Below are 17707 nucleotides of genomic sequence, written 5' to 3'. Positions count from 1 at the left end.
CCACCTCTTCCACGGCGGTCTCTGGATCTTGGATGGGGTGGTATAGATGTTACACTTTTGGCTGAGGTCCAGAAAGTCAGTTATTCACATCATTTTCACCAGTTTTGAGTCTCTGTATTAACAGTTGCAGATCCTAATTCCATTCATGAGGGTTCCACCGCAATGACTAGTTGCTCATCTTATGAACTCCCCCCTGCTCATTGCTGCCACACTGTAGTTAGATTTCAGTGTAAGATTTCCAAGGGGGAGCAAGCATTTGGACTATAGCACTCATTAAGTTTTACAGGCGGATTTACATTTTATGCAGTCTCCATATTAAGTAATTTTCCTATTCAAAATAATCTAACCTGAGCAAATATAATACCAAATATACTGTGACTTAGTATGACAAGAGTTATGGGGTGTATGGAATTAAATCTTAGGTTGATGTAAGTTATAGCCTAACAAGGGGCTGATCAATATAGCCATTATTTCTCTTTAAACACTTATAATTCTTAAAATTATATGTGCTTATGTGTATCTCTTATGGGATGTATACATGTGAGTGCAGGGACCCCCAGAGGGCCTAGAGCTGGAGTTACAGGTGGTTGTAAGCCACCTGGTATAGGAGCTAGGAACTCAGCTTGAGTTTTTTACAACTCCGTTATGTCCTTGTAACTGCTGAGCCTCCTCTCTAAGCCTGATTATGACATAAGAATATGCAACAGAACGGTTGAGAAGAGAAACATTCAAATTCCGAAATATCAGGAGAAAGATCAGTTTAAACACAGTGCATTTCTTTCTTTGTTCCTCCCTTGGAGACAGGGTGCCCTCTGTTTCAGGCTATGGATAACCTTAAACTTGCCACCCAAGAGCTGGGGCTGTGAGCTTTCATGGTCACTCACAGATCACATGGCGTAAGGGGCTGAACCCAGAGCCGTGCATCTGCTCAGTAAGCACTCTACCTTGAACTGCATCCTCAGCCCCATAAGAAGTTTCTTTATAGTGATGTCATCTTTTATATTTAAATATGTACTCTTAAAAATATGCATAAAATAGTTTACATTCTAAGGCATAGAAAAGCGAATAAATTATGAGAAATTAATATGTGCTATAATCTTTGATTACAGTTAAATGAAAACATAATTTAAAAGCTGTCTAAAATTTATTTATGAAAAGAAAGACTTAAAACAAGTCATCTATTACAAATGGGAATAAACATAAACATAGTGTATGGACTAAAGCTGTCCTCAGGAAAGTAAGGCTTTTGAGTCCTTCTTGTTAAAAATAAGAATGAAATACATAGTATTTTTCTTTAAAGATCAGATGACAGAATGGAAAAAGTATCAGGAAGTTATTATTGTATAAAATAATTTAATATAAAGTATTGATTTTTAAAACTTTAAAAAATTAATAGTAAAGTAGATAGTATGACTTGTCCCCAACGAACTAAAGGGAAAATGAGAAAACCTATAGGGAATGAAAAAGAAAGCAATGAATATAAATACAAATGAGATTAAAAAGTGTTTGCAGATATTCTATAACTAGTTGAAAAAGCATTTGAAGCATTTGAAAAGTTAAGTGAAATGGCTGTTTTCCTGGCGAGTATCCTCATCAGAATTGTTAAGAAATGGAGACTGCAGATACCACAAATGACAGACAATAGAAGCACATCTCCAGCACACTCCACTCTTGTGTGAGTCTAGTAAGCTTTGTGGGAAGTGTAATTGTCCCATTAGATTGTTTCTGAGATGGAAAACAGTTTACATGTTCTATACTAGCATGGAGGAGTTGGGTTTATTCCATAGTTTACAAAACAATAGATTCTGATATTTTCTTTTCAGGTTACAAATCAGATTAAACAACTAAGGATTTCTTTGTTCTTTTGAGACAGGGCTCTATCTATCTATCTATCTATCTATCTATCTATCTATCTATCATCTATCTATCTATCTATCTATCTATCTATCTATCTATCTATCTATCTATCTATCTGTCATCTATCTCATCTATCTATCTATCTATCTATCTATCTATCTATCTATCTATCTATCTATCTATCTATCTATCTATCCATCCATCCATAGCCCTGGCTATACTTGAACTTGCTCTGTAGTCGAGGCTGTACTTTGGGTTTCCTGGCTTCAAGTTTGTGAATCTCTTATTCTACAGAACTTTTCTGAGGTTAAAGTGGAACATTTTATTCTTTATCTTCACAGATGTAATAGAAGGGATTTTCCTTTAGTCTAGACTGAGGTGTTGTATGAAGACCCCTTGTTTGTTCCTGGCAGCTCAGCCCCGAAATAACTACACAGAAACTGTATTAATTAAATCACTGCTTGGCTCATTACTGCTAGCTTCTTATTGGCTAACTCTTACATATTAATTTAACTCATTTCTATTAATCTGTGTATTGCCACGTGGCTGTGGCTTACTGGGTAAAGTTTCGGCTTCTGTCTCCGGCGGGGCTACATGGCTTCTCTCTGATTCTGCCTTCTTTCTCACAACATTCAGTTTAGTTTTCCCCACCTAGCTCTGTTCTGCCCTGCTCTGCTATGGGCTTAACAGTTTCTTTATTAACCAATGGTATTCACAGCTTACTGTATACTGAGATACACGAGGGAAACAGTTCTTAGTTATAGTGTTAGCGGCACACTGTAGACTATTGTGACTCTTTTTTTATTCTTCCTCAATGGATGTGAGTATGTTAGGCAGATTTGGCTCTTTGGAGGCTCTAGAGAAATTTTGGCTGTGGGGATCATTTCTGATACAAACAGGACAGGGAAGATTTTGGAAGGACATTGTTACTGTTATGTGACCTGTTTAGGAGGTAGATGGGCTATTTAGGTCAGTCTGGTTACATTCAGTATAATGTTTTATACCCAAATTGTTACCTTAGCAGTATTAGAATACATTAATATACTGTAACCAAAATTTCACCTCTTACCGAGGGAAGTTGTTTGCTGATAAAGAACCATATGGTCAAATATTTTTCAAAACTTTTAGAATGTGTGAAAACTTAATTTCATTCCCCAGACCTCTCAATACTGCCTTCCCCTATTTTGATAGACTTGAAACCTGGGGTCTAGGGCAGTTGTTAACTTTGCTTTGGGCCATGTGGCTGACTTGACTTAGAACCTGGATGTTAGGATTTCCAGGCTGGGCTCATGTGTCACTTGAAGCTCATGTCCTTTCAGTATCCACTGCGACTGGACCCTGGTTCAAGAGCAGTTGTACGTTGGTACAAAGCTCTCTCGGGCTTTGCTCAGTTGAGCTAAGTTATTATGGTTTATAGCACTGGGGGTAGTGTACTTGAGCTTCTCTGTTACACTCTAAATGCTTTGCTTTGAAGTTAGGATCTAGGTTTTAAGTAGAATAACAAACAGACTAAGTATTGGTGTCAGGACTAATCTCAACATAGGTTGAGATTTCCTCCCCAAAGTGATTTGAAACAAATGTTTTGAATCAAGTATTATACACAGATGTAGTAAAAAAAAATTGGGGGGAGAGGGCTAAAGTTTGAAGACAAAATTCATTTATTTTTTATGTTTACTGAATACATAGTAATTTTAATATCTCTGCCACTTGTGACCTGTCACAAGAGAACAGATATGGAATTTTCCACTTTCATTTTAGTGTTCAAAATGCTAGGGTTATGAAACTTTTCATACTTAAGATTAGGGATCCTCAACCTGTGTTCTTTTTTTTAATATTTATTTATTTATTATGTATATAATATTCTGTCTGTGTATGCCTGCAGGCCAGAAGAAGTCACCAGACCTCATTACAGATGGTTGTGAGCCACCATGTGGTTGCTGGGAATTGAACTCAGGACCTTTGGAAGAGCAAGCAGTGCTCTTAACCTCTGAACCATCTCTCCAGCCCTCAACCTGTGTTCTTAACTACAGTTACAGATTCTGTGTATGTGATTGTGTGTGTGTATAAGCATAATGTGTAGGTGTTTGAAATAAAACTTGCATCTCAGCATATTTATATGATATCTGTATTAATTGTCATGTATGAAATATATTTTGAAATTTATGCCCTGGCAATGCTGAAGCATGCATGAGTAGCCCATGTATGGTGGTTCTGTTGAACTTGTTCATATTGGGTTTTGTGGTCTGAGCTGATGAGGACGACTGGCCAGGTCAATTGTCATGTATACTGTTTTGAAAATAGCATCATGTTATAGTGGTTGATTTTTCAAATTTATGTTTTTTGTCTTAGTCATTGTTAACTATACTAAACACATGTTTATTTGTTTTATATCAAGATTGTGGTAGTGTGTTATGTGTGAGATAGATGTTTTTTCACATCCTGTCATTTTTCAGTATTTAAACAATGTTACTATGTGCAATAATTGGATTTCAGGTGTTTTCCCCTAAGCTCCCTAACACGGCAATAATTTTCTTTGTTTTTGTAGAAGAGATTTTAAGGAATTTACAGTCACTTCTAGTTTGCTCTTGACATACATAAATAAAATTTATTTATACCCATCTTTGAGATTAGTAGTTTCCTAAAGCACCAGAGATCTAATAGAAATGACTGACAGAGTCAGCACAGTAGGACTTGATGTGTGTTTTATTTATCCTCATTTCTTGTTTAAAGATTGAGAGCTTATAATTAGCCTTTTTTCAAATAGACCTTGTCTGAACAAAATTAGCAGAGATAAAAATGAGAATCACTTTATTTAATTGTTCAGTGGAGGACCCCTCCCTGCCACCTAGCCCAACCTCCTTCTCTCTCTCTCTCTCTCTCTCTCTCTCTCTCTCTCTCTCTCTCTCTCTCTCTCTCTCTCTTTGTCTCTCTCTCCCTCTCTCCCTCCCTCCCTCCCTCCCTCACTCCCTCCCTCCCTCCCTCCCTCCCTTTCTCCTTCTTTCTTTCTTTTTGATTTTTTATTGAGCTCTACATTTTTCTCTGCTCTTCTCCTTGCCTCTTCCCTCCCTCCTTCAATCCTTCCCCAGGGGAATGAACAATGTTATGTCTTAAAAGGTGCATAATTACTTTGTAGAAGTTAGTGGCATTGCTGAAGGGTGAAGATGGATGGGTTGGAGGGTAGAGTGTTGGCAAGTGTGTGCTTAATCTTGACATCAGGAGGAACAGTTCAGTCATCCTCCTCATGTTTCAGATAACTGTTCAGTTACTGAAGCTTGAGAACTTAAGTTTCTGCTGAATTGTGTGTGTAGCCCAAAGGCACTATCACTTTGTGTTTGTTGATGATCAAGGAAACCCTTTATTTAATAAAAGCGTGTAAATCTTGAAATACATAGGTCAATAACCTACAAATTTTAATTTATTTATTTTCCTTTATGTGTATATTTTGCCTATATACATATAGATGTACCACATGTGTGCCTATTCAATCTTCTGGAACTGGGGTTGGAGATGGTTGTGAACTACTGTGTGGTTTCTGGGAACTGAACCCAGGTCCTCTGCAAGAGCAGCAATGTCCTATCAACATAGATACATCTCTTCAGCCCATACCTAATTATCTTGCCATTCACAAATATCCCTTTAATATAGAACTTTTGAGAAAATACTGACACCTACAGAACAATATTTCATGTTGGAAGTATTTATGTTTTGAGTTTATTATTGTACTTTATGCACTATTCATACTGAATACAGAAGAGATTTAAAAACCTGAAAAAAGTTTTGGATAGACGTATGTAAATTTCATGTCAGCATGTGTCTATATTAAAAGTAAATATAGAAAGCCATTAAATAATGGCTCTGAAATCCAGTACATGTATATAATAATGTACACATTCTTCCGTGCCAGAAAATAGCAATTGATAACTCTTTCACTATAGGCATTGAAATGACGCGGTTAAGTGGATGATAATTCATGACGTAATTAATATGCCTTTGCTGTGACAGTAGAGTCTCTATCTTAAAGCAGGCATCTTTGGCCTATTAGTAGTAACACTGACAGTGAATTATTCCCAATTTTCTTTGGATTTATAGGTCTTATCCAGCCCATTCCAAAAAACCAATTTTTCCAGAATTACTTTAATAATAATTTTGGCAATGAAGCAGATAGACCCTACAAATGTTTTTACTGCCATCGAGCATACAAAAAGTCTTGCCATCTTAAACAGCACATCAGGTAAGTCGGAGGGGAGGTGAAGATTGAGTACAAGTCCAGAGTGTCTGTAATCTGCTGACGAAGTATTTAGGATGGTATTGCTAGCTTATGGTTAAAATGTTTTATTTGACAAAAAAAACTAATTTGTGATTTTTTTTAATTCTTGAATATTTTCATTCAAATATTTTAGTCAGATATTGTCCCTGAGTTTTATTTTTATTCCAGTTATATTTAATGTTTGCAATTTCTAGCATATTTTATTTTATTTTATTTTAATTAGAATGTGTAGATGTTCTCACCAGAGCTAACGTCAGTAAACAGAAAGGAGGAGGTTTTCTGAAAACAGAGCTAGCGGAAGGTTCATGCTCTCACTCCAGTATGTGCAGCTCAGTGTCTCTGGCAGGTCACTTAGCTGAGTCTCAGTCTTGCTCACTTAGAAAACGTAGAAAGCGAGATCTTTTCTGCATACCTTTAGAAGAGTGAAGTATCTCTGAGTTTATACTTGTTATAAATGGGTAATAAATGTATTAAGGTTTTTTCCTACGTTTTTAGATCACATACGGGTGAAAAACCTTTCAAGTGTTCGCAGTGTGGCAGAGGTTTCGTCTCTGCAGGAGTGCTCAAAGCACATGTTCGGACACACACTGGACTGAAGTCTTTCAAGTGTCTGATCTGCAATGGAGCCTTTACCACGGGTGGCAGCTTGCGGCGACACATGGGCATACACAACGACCTCCGCCCCTACATGTGTCCCTATTGCCAGAAGACATTTAAGACTTCACTAAACTGCAAAAAACACATGAAAACCCATAGGTAGGTATAATGCTGATGTACCTGCTGTTTAATTATCTTCATAATTCTCAGATGGGATGGGAAGCAGTTAAGAAGTAATTGTCTTTGATGCCTGTATTGTTATTTCTAACTGGGAGTGATATTGGGTCGAGAAGTTTGGCTGTCTTTGCTTAGGGATCTATGAGAACCATAGATGGTAGCATGAATTTATGTATGTTTATTTTTTTTTTGAGCCAGGTGTGATGGCTCATGCCTATAATCTAAGAACATGAGAGGCTGAGGGAGAAAGTATTTTTGTCAATTCATGACCAGACCGGGCTAGAGAGTGAGACCCTGTCTCCAACAAATAAAGAAACCAAACCAACTATAATGCATGTGTGCGTGGACACACACATACACACACACAGACACACAGGGACTGGGCAGTGGTGGCACATGCTTTTAATCCCAGAACTTGGGAGGCAGAGGTAGGAGAGTCTCTGTGAGTTCAAGATCAGCCTGGTCTTGAGCGAGTTCCGGGATTGGCTTCATAGCTACTGGGAAATTCTGTCTCAAAAAAACCAAAAATAGAAAAGGAAAAGAAAAAGAAAAAGAGAGAGAAAACAGGATCTCACTGTGTAGCTCAGGATGGCCTCGAAGTCCTGATTGCTGGGGATTACACATGTGGATACCACCATACCCAGTTAACGTTTTTACTTTTAATACTGAGGCAGTCTAATAGGCTAAATGCCTTACTAGGACTGGTAGTCAGAGGCTAGCCCTAACAATAGATGGTGAAGATTTTTAAAAAGAAGCCAGCTTTACCCAAAAGTCTTCTTATTAGGAATTCAACAAGGGGTTAATTCATTGAACAGATCAGATCCTCCTAATGTAGTCTTTTCCCCAGAGTCTCACCTCTGGGCACTGCTGTATGGGAAACGAAGCTCTCAGAACATGACTTGGGATATCCATACATGGTACCATACCACAAAGCCTGTCTGCCCTGGACCAAAAGTCAACAGGTTGCAGGATTGCTTTTAAAGAGGTGGGGTTTGTTTTAAGACCTTGGTTCACTCTGTAATGCAGGATAACTTTGAACTCACAGCAGTTTTCCTGTATCAGCCTCCTACATGCTGAAATTATAGGTGTCCACTATTGTTTTGGCTTTTTAAACTTCAAGACATTGTTGCATGTGCTGTCCTACCTGTCTCTTCTTGCCTTCAAGTCCTGTGATTGCTGACAGCAACTGATAGCAATAGAGTTTCCTTTTAGAAGTATAAAGTAGTTAGCTATAGTCACACCATTACTTCAAAATGAAATAATTGAAGAATTAAAAATGCTATTTTAGCGAATGGCATCTTTCACAGATGTTATCTATGCTGTTGATAGTGTCTGCTTTATGAATTATTGCTTCTTTCCCAAAGATACGAACTAGCCCAGCAGCTCCAGCAACATCAGGAGGAGTCCTCCCTAGACGACAGCACAGTGGACCAGCAGAGCATGCAGGTGTCAGCGCCCATGCCTGTGGAGATTGAAAGTGCGGAGCTGCAGCAGGCCCCAGAGGCCGTGGCAGCAGACCCTGAAGCTATACTGGAACTGGGGCCCCAGCATGTGGTAGGCACAGAAGATGCGGAACTTGGACAGCAATTGGCAGATGAGCCTTTGGAAGCTGACGAAGGTAACACTTCAGCAGCTTCAGCTTCTCTGATGAGCCCAGTGGTCGTGTGGTCCTTGGACTCTGTAATTCCTGTTGTCTTCTCTTTGGTGCTGGGGCTAATAAACAGAACTGTGTGCAGGCTAAGCATCTATCTCTGAGCTACATTAGCTGTCCTGCTTGCCTTCTTAAAGTCACAATTTGTGCTAAGTATGTATATGCTAAGTATGAAGCTGTGATATTTTATCTTAGTATTGTCCTCTGCATTCTTTAACTGATAATAATTAGCTTATTTTAGGGATGTGGTGATTTTTGTTCCTTTTTTTTCTGATGTGGCTCAGGGTTGTTGTCTGTTGTAAATACAAAGCAATCTGATTTCTTGTTGGCAAAATTTTAAATTACTTGAAATTTTAGGCCTACAGAAAAACTTACTGTCCACATTTTGTTGTAAGTTCTTCTGATTTGTTCTAAACAAATATGTCAGCATGACCTTCTGTGTACCTGTCTCTGTACCCATATTGAACATATTCATGGCTTATAGAAAGAGGACGACCTTTTATGCAACATTTTTTCTTTTAGCTTTGCTCATTAGTAATCTGTGACAAGGACTCCATGTAGACTCCCAGACTAGTGAGGCGGGTGACCGTCCCCCGGCACAGTGAGGCGGGTTCCTGGTAGAGAATGTAAAGCAGCATGTTGCTTTGTTTCATTGGCAGTGTTGGTCAACAGAAAGTGGTAGCTTAGCCACATCCATGTGCTCATTGCCACCGACATCTGCATCCCAACAAGCTTTCATCTTACCAGTCTTGCTAGTAGACAGTTGCTGGCTGACTTATGATTTTGTTCTGTGGCTGTCCTAAAATTTATTTAGTCTGTTATCAGGAATGTGCACGTTTTATCCCCTATGATGCCTGAGTTTTACATAATTACCAAGTATAGCTGGATTTCAGAATATTTCATTATGTATATAACTTTTTAGAACAATATTACCTTCCTCTTGTGTTTTTAAAATGAGAGGACTAAATTTTAATTTTATTTATGTAATTATATGCTGTGTTAAATTCCAAACATACAAGTAGAATAATATACAAAGAGCCTTATGCTCCTTTCTCATCTTTTTTTTTTTTTTTTTTTTTTTTTTTTTTTTTTTTTTTTTTTTTTTTTTGGTTTTTCGAGACAGGGTTTCTCTGTAGCTTTGAAGCCTATCCTGGAACTAGCTCTTGTAGACCAGGCTGGTCTCGAACTCACAGAGATCCGCCTGCCTCTGCCTCCCGAGTGCTGGGATTAAAGGCGTGCGCCACCACCGCCCAGCTTCTCATCTTTTTTTATTGTTTTTTTTTTTTTTATTAAAAATTTCTGCCTCCTCCCCGCCTCCCATTTACCTCCCCCTCCCTCTCCTGTCCGAAGAGCAGTAGGGTTCCTTGCCCTGTGGGAAGTCCAAGGTCCTCCCCCCTCCATCCAGGTCTAGGAAGGTGAGCATCCAAACAGGCTAGGCACCCTAGCCAGTATGTGTAGTAGGATCAAAATCCAGTGCCATTGTCCTTGGCTTCTCAGCTGCCCTCAATGTCCACCATGTTCAGGGAGTCCGGTTTTATCCCATGCCTTTTCAGTCCCAGTCCAGCTGGCCTTGGTGAGCTCCGATTAGATCAGCCCCACCATCTCAGTGGGTGGATGCACCCCTCGTGGTCCTGACTTCCTTGCTCATGATCTCCCTCTTTTTGCTCCTCATTTGGACCTTGGGAGCTCAGTCCGGTGCTCCAATGTGGGGCTCTGTCTCTATCTCCATCCATTGCCAGATGAAGGTTCTATGGTGATATGCAAGATAGTCATCAGTATGGCTATAGGATCTGGCCATTTCTGGCTCCCTCTCCTCAGCTGCCCAACTAATTTTTGAAAACTCACTAGAATACTTTTAGATGGATAAGCAGATGGCTAATGACTTTAGACAGTGTGCTCTTCTTTCTCTTTGCCCTTAGATGGGTTTACAGCTCCCCAGGATGCTCTCCCAGGACACATGGACCAGTTTGAAGAACAAACTACTCCACAGCAGTCTTTTGAGTCTGCAGGACTCTCACAAGGTCAGTGTGAATTTCAGTGAGCCAGCAAACCAGCTGGCCTCAGCTGGGTTTAGTTTGCAAAACTTAGAGTGTTTCTCTGAGGGAATTTGTAAAACTTTATGATTTAAACTGATAATTGTAATCATTTATGTTTTAAATAATGTTTTATAATCTCCTCATCTCCTAAAAAATGATTTGCATCCATTCTATGAAGGGTCTCCATCTCAGAGAAGGTGATAGGTTGGAATGGAGATGTGGTGTGAACCGGTGTTCATAGCTGGAGTATAAAGCTTGTGTCTAGGGAGATGGACTAGGAACAGCACCCTGCCTATTACCAGACAACTTAGAGCTGCTAGAACATCACCCTGATCTTGACTCTCATTCAGGAAGCAGAAATGCCTAAACGTCTTTTCCTCATCAATTGATTTTTACCTTTGGTATGATTGACATGTGCTCTAGAGCTCCTGTGCCTCATGTCTTTCAGGTTTCACTGACACATACAGTCAGCAGACTCCATTCCCAGCTGTGCAGCAGCTGCAGGATTCTAGCACACTTGAGTCCCAGGCCTTGTCAACAAGTTTCCACCAGCAAAACTTACTGCAGGTTCCAAGCTCCGATGCCATCGATGTGGTGAGTGTGTGCAGAAGGGCCGAGCAGCTCCTTATCCAGCAGATTTCTCTCTGTCTTCTGCTGTAGTCATTCCGAATGCATGAGCTTACTGTGGCATACTTACATCCCGGGTTAGTACAGGAGATGCATCACATGCAGCACACAGAACCATCTTTTTTCTGAAAGCATTTTAACTGTACTTCGTCTGATTGACACTGTGGGTAGCTTTGCCATTTTGATTAAGCCAGGAATTTACTAGTATGTTGTATAAGAAGCTGAAGACTATTACAATTGGGAGGCTGAGCTAAAATGATCATAAGTTTGACAAGCTTGATCAACATAGCACACTCCAGGCTATCCTTGGCTAACTAGACTTAGACTCTGCCTCAAACAATCTATAAATAAATAGTTTAACAGAAAGTAAATACAATGCTGGGCATGGTGGTACATGCCTTTAATCCCAACACTCGGGAGGCAGAGCAGGTGGATCTTTGTGAGTTCAAGGCCAGCCTGGTCTATAAAACGAGTTTCAGAACAGTCAGGGCTGTTACACAGAGAAACCCTGTCTTGGGAAAAAAAAAAAAAGAAGAGAAAAAAGGAAAACAAGAAGCATTCTTAATCATATCTATGGCAAAAAACATACACTTTCTCTTTTTCAGACTACTACCATGGACTACTTGTGGTCTTTTTTCTTTGAAAACTATAGTATGAGTATTTATATCTTTGTTCCTATTGAGTCGTCCTATACTTATTATAGATAGTCATTGTTCTTTCTTTATATTTCTTTTTTTTATTTCTGCCTCCTCCCCGCCTCCCATTACCCCCCTCCTCCCCTCCACTCCCCCTCCCTCTCCTATCCAGAGAGCAGTAAGGGTTCCCTGCCCTGTGGGAAGTCCAAGTTCCTCCCCCTTCCATCCAGGTCCAGGAAGGTGAGCATCCAAACAGGCCAGGCTCCCCCAAAGCCAGTATGCGTAGTAGGATCCAAATCCAGTGTCATTGTCCTTGGCTTCTCAGCAGCCCTCATTGTCCGCCATGTAAAGTCTTGCTTTATATTTCTGATCATTTTAGGCAACTCGTTTGCTTCCAGAGTCATCTCAAGAGGATCTAGACCTACAGCCACAGCGTCCACAGTTCCTGGAGGACAGCGAGGAGCAGAGCAGGCGCTCTTACAGGTGATCACTGCTCAGATCCAGCTCCCAGGCTGAGTGCTGACTGTACACCTGCAGTGGTCAAGTGCTCTTCAGCTGTTTTCTCAGACTGAATTAGTTTCTCCACCTTTATCAGTTTATAAAGGAGCCAGGAGGTTGTTCATGTTGTGTTTGAGTAACGATTAAATCAAATACGGTCACCTGGTGAGTTATAGCATTTATCAATTTCAAAATAATACATTTACGATTACAAAGAACTTGATTATTAATTGTCGTTGCCTCTATTTTGTACTGCCTGCTCTGTGCCCTGGGTATGGAACAGTGCTATGGTTTATCTAAGAACACTGACCACTTGGTGAGCATGCTAAAGCTGCTTTGTTCCCCTCTGTTGCTAGGTATCTGGCTGCTCAGCAGTCATGCTCTGAGTGAACAGGGTCTGAGTTTTCTTTGTTTTGTTTCTAGATGTGACTATTGCAACAAAGGCTTCAAGAAATCCAGCCACTTGAAGCAGCATGTGCGCTCACACACGGGGGAGAAACCCTACAAGTGCAAGCTCTGTGGGCGAGGTTTTGTTTCCTCTGGCGTCCTCAAGTCTCATGAGAAGACACATACAGGTTACTGTCTGTTTCTTGTAGAAAAATCCTATAGAATAAATGGTCTTTAGTGTCTTCATACAGTACTTTGTTCAAGGTTCATCTGTGCTATAGCATGTATTAGTACTATGATTCTTTTTATGGTCTGTAATACTGCATTAGACAGATAAATCAAGCTTAATTTACCTATTTATTAGTTTTACTATTTGACTTCTGTGAACAGTTCTATCTAGACATGACTTTATTTCTCCATCAAAGAACACAATTGCTGGGCCATAGGAATAACCCTTTTTAGGGTTGGGTATGGTTCTGGGATGGTGATTATTGGGGAACACTTGCTTAGCATGTGTTCAAAACACTGAAGCAAGCCCACCTGTAAACTTTCAAGCTCAATCAAATTTTTCCAGGCAATCATTTTGCCAGAAAATGTATGAAGGTCCTGATTCTTCCTCATCCCATCAATGCATTGTTTTGTGTTTCTCTTTGATGTCACCATACTTGGGTGAGAAGCAACCACTTGTTGGGGGTATGATTTATGTATCTTGAGTGGCTCATGGTGTTGAGTTTGTTACCTTGTACTTGTTGAGGATTGTCTGTTATAATCATTCTCTCATTTTAAAGTTAGGCTATTTGTTTTATTATCATCAGTTTGGTAAAGAGTTAAAAATAGAGCCTGAACATTAGATCTTTATCATTTATGATTAAATTACAGTTATCTGTTGAACACATTCTGTTTAATATATTACACATATTTAGCTTCTGTGTGTATTCTGTATAATGCTTTATTTGAAAATGGTGGTGCACCACTTACAAATGCACAGAGGAAGAAAAGTCAGTGGATGTGTCTGTTGCTGACTAGGGGGTGATTTTAAGAGCTGTTGAAAAGTTGGTTGTGAGATTAGTGGTACATAGGAAGAACTGTTCTGGAGACAGAGATAGCCCGTCTGTTGAGGGAAGGCAGGATCAGTCGAGGTGCTTTTGAGGCTCTGTTCTGTCAGACAGGGTCTGTAGCACTGAACTTCATTAGAAGTGAGGCCATGGAAAGGCTTCACAGGTCCTTCCTGGTCTAACTAATAAGCGGTGGCTGCAGCTCGAAGATGGATCCAGAGAAGCATTTTGAGGGTCCTGTCTACAAACAAGCCCCAGCTGAGATGTCAAAGGTGGGGACGGTGTAGTCTTGGCTTGTTGTGGGCATTAGTAGAGATCTGGGAAGACATGCTCTGCCATTGTTCATGTCTCAGACAGTATCCAGTCAAAACCTTGAACTGTAAGCAGGATAAACCCCTCGTGTTACTTGTTTGTCCTTGAATGCCTACGATTCTGGGGTAATGAAGTGGCACGTTCCCTGTCTTGCTTTGTCTGTTGATACAGGAGTCAAGGCCTTCAGCTGCAGCATCTGCAGTGCCTCCTTCACCACCAATGGCAGCCTCACGCGGCACATGGCCACACACATGAGCTTGAAGCCTTACAAGTGTCCGTTCTGCGAAGAGGGCTTTCGCACAGCGATTCACTGTAAAAAGCACATGAAGAGACACCAGGCAGTCTCATCTGCAACCTCAGCAGCTGCAGACACAGAGGGAGGAGGTAGTTTCTGTTTTGGATTGAAAGTTTACTGGTCAAATGCCAATTTAGTTATAAGTTACAAATTGATATGAATACTGTAGTCTTACAAATTAAGCTTAGTAGTACCTTGAATTTTTAATTTAAGAATGTGTTATTGAATGGACATGGTATGTGTATGTGCCGTGCCACATATGTGGAGGTCAGAGGACAGCTTTGTGGAGTTAATTCTCTCTCCTTCCATCTTCACATGGGTCCTGGAAATTGAGCTTAGGTTGCCAGGCTTGTGCAGCATGTACTTTTACCTGCATCTGAGAAGCCGTGAATTAATATAACTACAGTTTATGTCTCTGTAGTTTTATTTTCTGAATATGAAAGTCCACATGCCTTTTGAGAAAAAAATCCAGAGACTCACAATGAAGTTGTTCAGCTTTCCTGGTCACCATGTACTGACGTGGCTTCTGATTCAAATGTGCCCTAGCAGCTGCACTCAGCATGCACTTGGGTGGAGTTCATTCTAACTTGTGATGCTGCGCTGTACTTTATAATGCACAGAGCTTTCCTATACTGAGGTTTTTACTTGTATTTGACATAGTGAGCACAGATCTGTACAGATGCATCCCTATACTTGTGTTTATTATGATGTGCTATAGATGAATGCAGAGCTAAGTTTGATTTCCCCTGAAACTGTAGAGCTACATTTGTGAGAATTTCCCCCTGGCCAGAGCTATGCTCAGTGTCAGATTGCATTACTTCATTTAGTTCACATTCGGCACTGTGTTGTTGGAGAAACCAATCTTATTTCCTACCAAACATTACTCAGGTTAATTTGCCTGAATCCTGAGCCTTAAGTTTATGACTCTGCTGCTTCTGTTTATTGGCTGGCTTCCTTTTAGTAAATTCCACAGGTGAAATTGGTGTTAGAATGTGCATGTTTTAATTTCACAAGTGATACCAGCACACAGCAGTGTCATGTTTAGTGAGTGTAGTTATCATAGAGCCATGTAGTGTGTGTGTGTGTGTGTGTGTGTGTGTGTGTGTGTGTGATTTTTGTTGTGTTAGTAGCTGGTACTGTTACTGAACAGTGGTGCTCAGTGCCATGCCCATGCCACTTACAGTCTTTTGGTCAGTACTCAGAGATGAAATATGCGGAGGAAGTCTTTGCTTTCTTCTCAGTTGATTATCCCCTCATTTGTTTGTGGTCATCTATCCATGAGGTTATGAGTCAGACCCTAGGATCTGAGAGTAGTGTAGATTTGTCTTACAGTTTGGAAAGTGAGTCTTTACAGTTTAATTGCAAACGTCTTGACTTCAGTGCTGCAAAGCAGTTATTCATTCAGCTTCATCAGCAGACAAGTTCCCAGGACTCGGGCTTCTGGCTGTCTGTGTCTAAAAAGTAGTTCCATATGACAGTGCTTTGGTGTGCCTTTGTTTTAGTAGTTACATTCTGCCAGGAGAGCTGAGGAATCATAAAAAGCTACTCAGTTTTCCTGCTCTCCAGAGGTCCTGAGTTCAGTTCCCAGCAACCATATGGTGGCTCACAACCGTCTGTAATGAGATCTGGTGTCCTCTTCTGGTCTGCAGGCAGAACACTGTATACATAATAAATAAATAAATCTTTTTTTAAAAAAAGAGAGAGAGAGAAAGCATAGATGCCATTAAGTCGATATTACAGTTGATATATGGGTCCCTTTTAGGACTCTGTCATACTCACTACATTTACAGACACTGATGAGTCTTCTTGTTTTCTTCTCTCACCTGTGGTTTACTCTGCCCCACCAGTGTTTGTGAATGGCTTTTAATTTCTTCACATTTGGAATGGTTAGCCATTTGGCTTTACTTGAGCCATCTTCTATTTTTACTATGTATTTTGCTTAATTTTATTGTCTTTTCCTCATTCATGACTTTTTCTATGTGGATCTGTATATATCTTGGTTATTTGAAAAATTTTAACACAATCATCTCCATATTTCAATGTCAAGTGTTGGTGGGGGCCACTAGCTATTACATTTTCCTAAAGCTTTCAGAGTTTACAAATGTATTAGGAAATTTTTATTTGTGGTATTTTCTTTTTATAGAACTTTTCTGAGTAGATATTGAATTTCTGGGCCCTGTCTTCCATGACTGATCCCCTTTCAGCCCGTCTCCTTCCTGTCTGTCCCATCTTTTCTTGCCCATTGTGTTCGAGAGCATAAGTCAGTGGTTTCTCACACCTCCCCTAGTTCTGCTTGTGTTGGATTTAAGTGTTTCCGCCCTGAGCCCCTGGCCCGCAGTCCTATATTTTTATCCTAACATTTTCATAGCAGTTTGGTCTTTTCGGCAACTGGAACTTGAATATGTGTGCATGTATGCATTTTAAGTAGTCATTCTCATCAAACTGAGGGTTCTTTGCTAGTTTGTTCACCTCTGATTTTTGAGCATCTGGCTTTATTCACCTAGTATTAAATTTTGTCCCATGGTCCTATGTGAATATCTATAAATCCTGGTGGGTCTGTGGACTGGGTGGATTTAAGCTTCTGGGTCTGCAAGCTGGCAGAAGCTGGCCTTCAACCACTGCAGATTCCTGGGCCCTCCTTCACTTGTCTTCCTTCTTCCTGGTCATACAAGTCCCCATTAGCCCCAATTGGAAAAGTAGCTGTTTGCTGTCTGAAATGTGGCTTAATTAAATCACTAATACTAAACTTACATGCTTCCCCTTCATTTTCTCATGTTAATGGGGATTTTGAACCCTTTCCCCATGCTTTTAATAGACACATGTATGGAGGATGAGGAAGAAAATTGTGACAGAAGTGCATCAAGAAAGCCTCGTCCTGAGGTCATCACTTTCACAGACGAGGAAACAGCCCAGCTGGCCAAAATTCAGCCCCAGGAGAGTGCTACAGTGTCTGAGAAGGTCCTAGTGCAGTCAGCTGCAGAGAAGGACCGCATCAGTGAGATGAAGGATAAGCAAGCAGAGCTTGAGGCTGAACCCAAGCATGCCAACTGCTGCACATACTGTCCTAAGAGCTTCAAGAAGCCCAGCGACCTGGTGAGGTGAGGATGCTGTCACTTGTATACAGAGCTCTTGCAGACTTGAAAGTGGACTCTGGTGCTTTTCACGCCGGTATGGGATGTTATCCATGGAGTATGTTGTTCTAAACCTGCATCGACTTGGTAGTGAGCTCGTGTAGAATGGTGTTGAATGACTTTGTTGCTTATGCATCTTCCTATATGATTGTGATAGAAGCAGAAAATTAACCAGCTTAATT

The 17707-nt window shown here is 40.3% G+C and overlaps 1 protein-coding gene across 4 annotated transcripts in view; it reads left to right on the top strand.

The window, feature by feature from the left end:
- Znf236 (zinc finger protein 236) overlaps positions 1-17707 on the top strand; it is a 99876-nt gene that overhangs the window by 44185 nt on the left and 37984 nt on the right. For all 4 annotated transcript variants that reach the window (XR_005285438.1, XM_038330484.1, XM_038330483.1 and 1 more), the window contains exons 12-20: positions 5947-6088; positions 6620-6880; positions 8263-8516; positions 10469-10570; positions 11034-11179; positions 12227-12330; positions 12769-12920; positions 14271-14483; positions 17210-17492. Coding sequence is in view for 3 of the 4 variants with exons in the window: in XM_038330484.1 (XP_038186412.1) it covers positions 5947-6088; positions 6620-6880; positions 8263-8516; positions 10469-10570; positions 11034-11179; positions 12227-12330; positions 12769-12920; positions 14271-14483; positions 17210-17492 (1657 nt within the window). In the remaining variant the exon portion in view is untranslated. The remainder of the gene's footprint in view (positions 1-5946; positions 6089-6619; positions 6881-8262; positions 8517-10468; positions 10571-11033; positions 11180-12226; positions 12331-12768; positions 12921-14270; positions 14484-17209; positions 17493-17707) is intronic.

Source organism: Arvicola amphibius, chromosome 5 (genome assembly GCF_903992535.2).
Source record: "Arvicola amphibius chromosome 5, mArvAmp1.2, whole genome shotgun sequence".
Classification (NCBI taxonomy): domain Eukaryota; kingdom Metazoa; phylum Chordata; class Mammalia; order Rodentia; family Cricetidae; genus Arvicola; species Arvicola amphibius.
The sequence above is the reverse complement of the archived record's forward strand: the minus strand, read 5'-3'. Positions and strand labels throughout refer to the sequence as shown.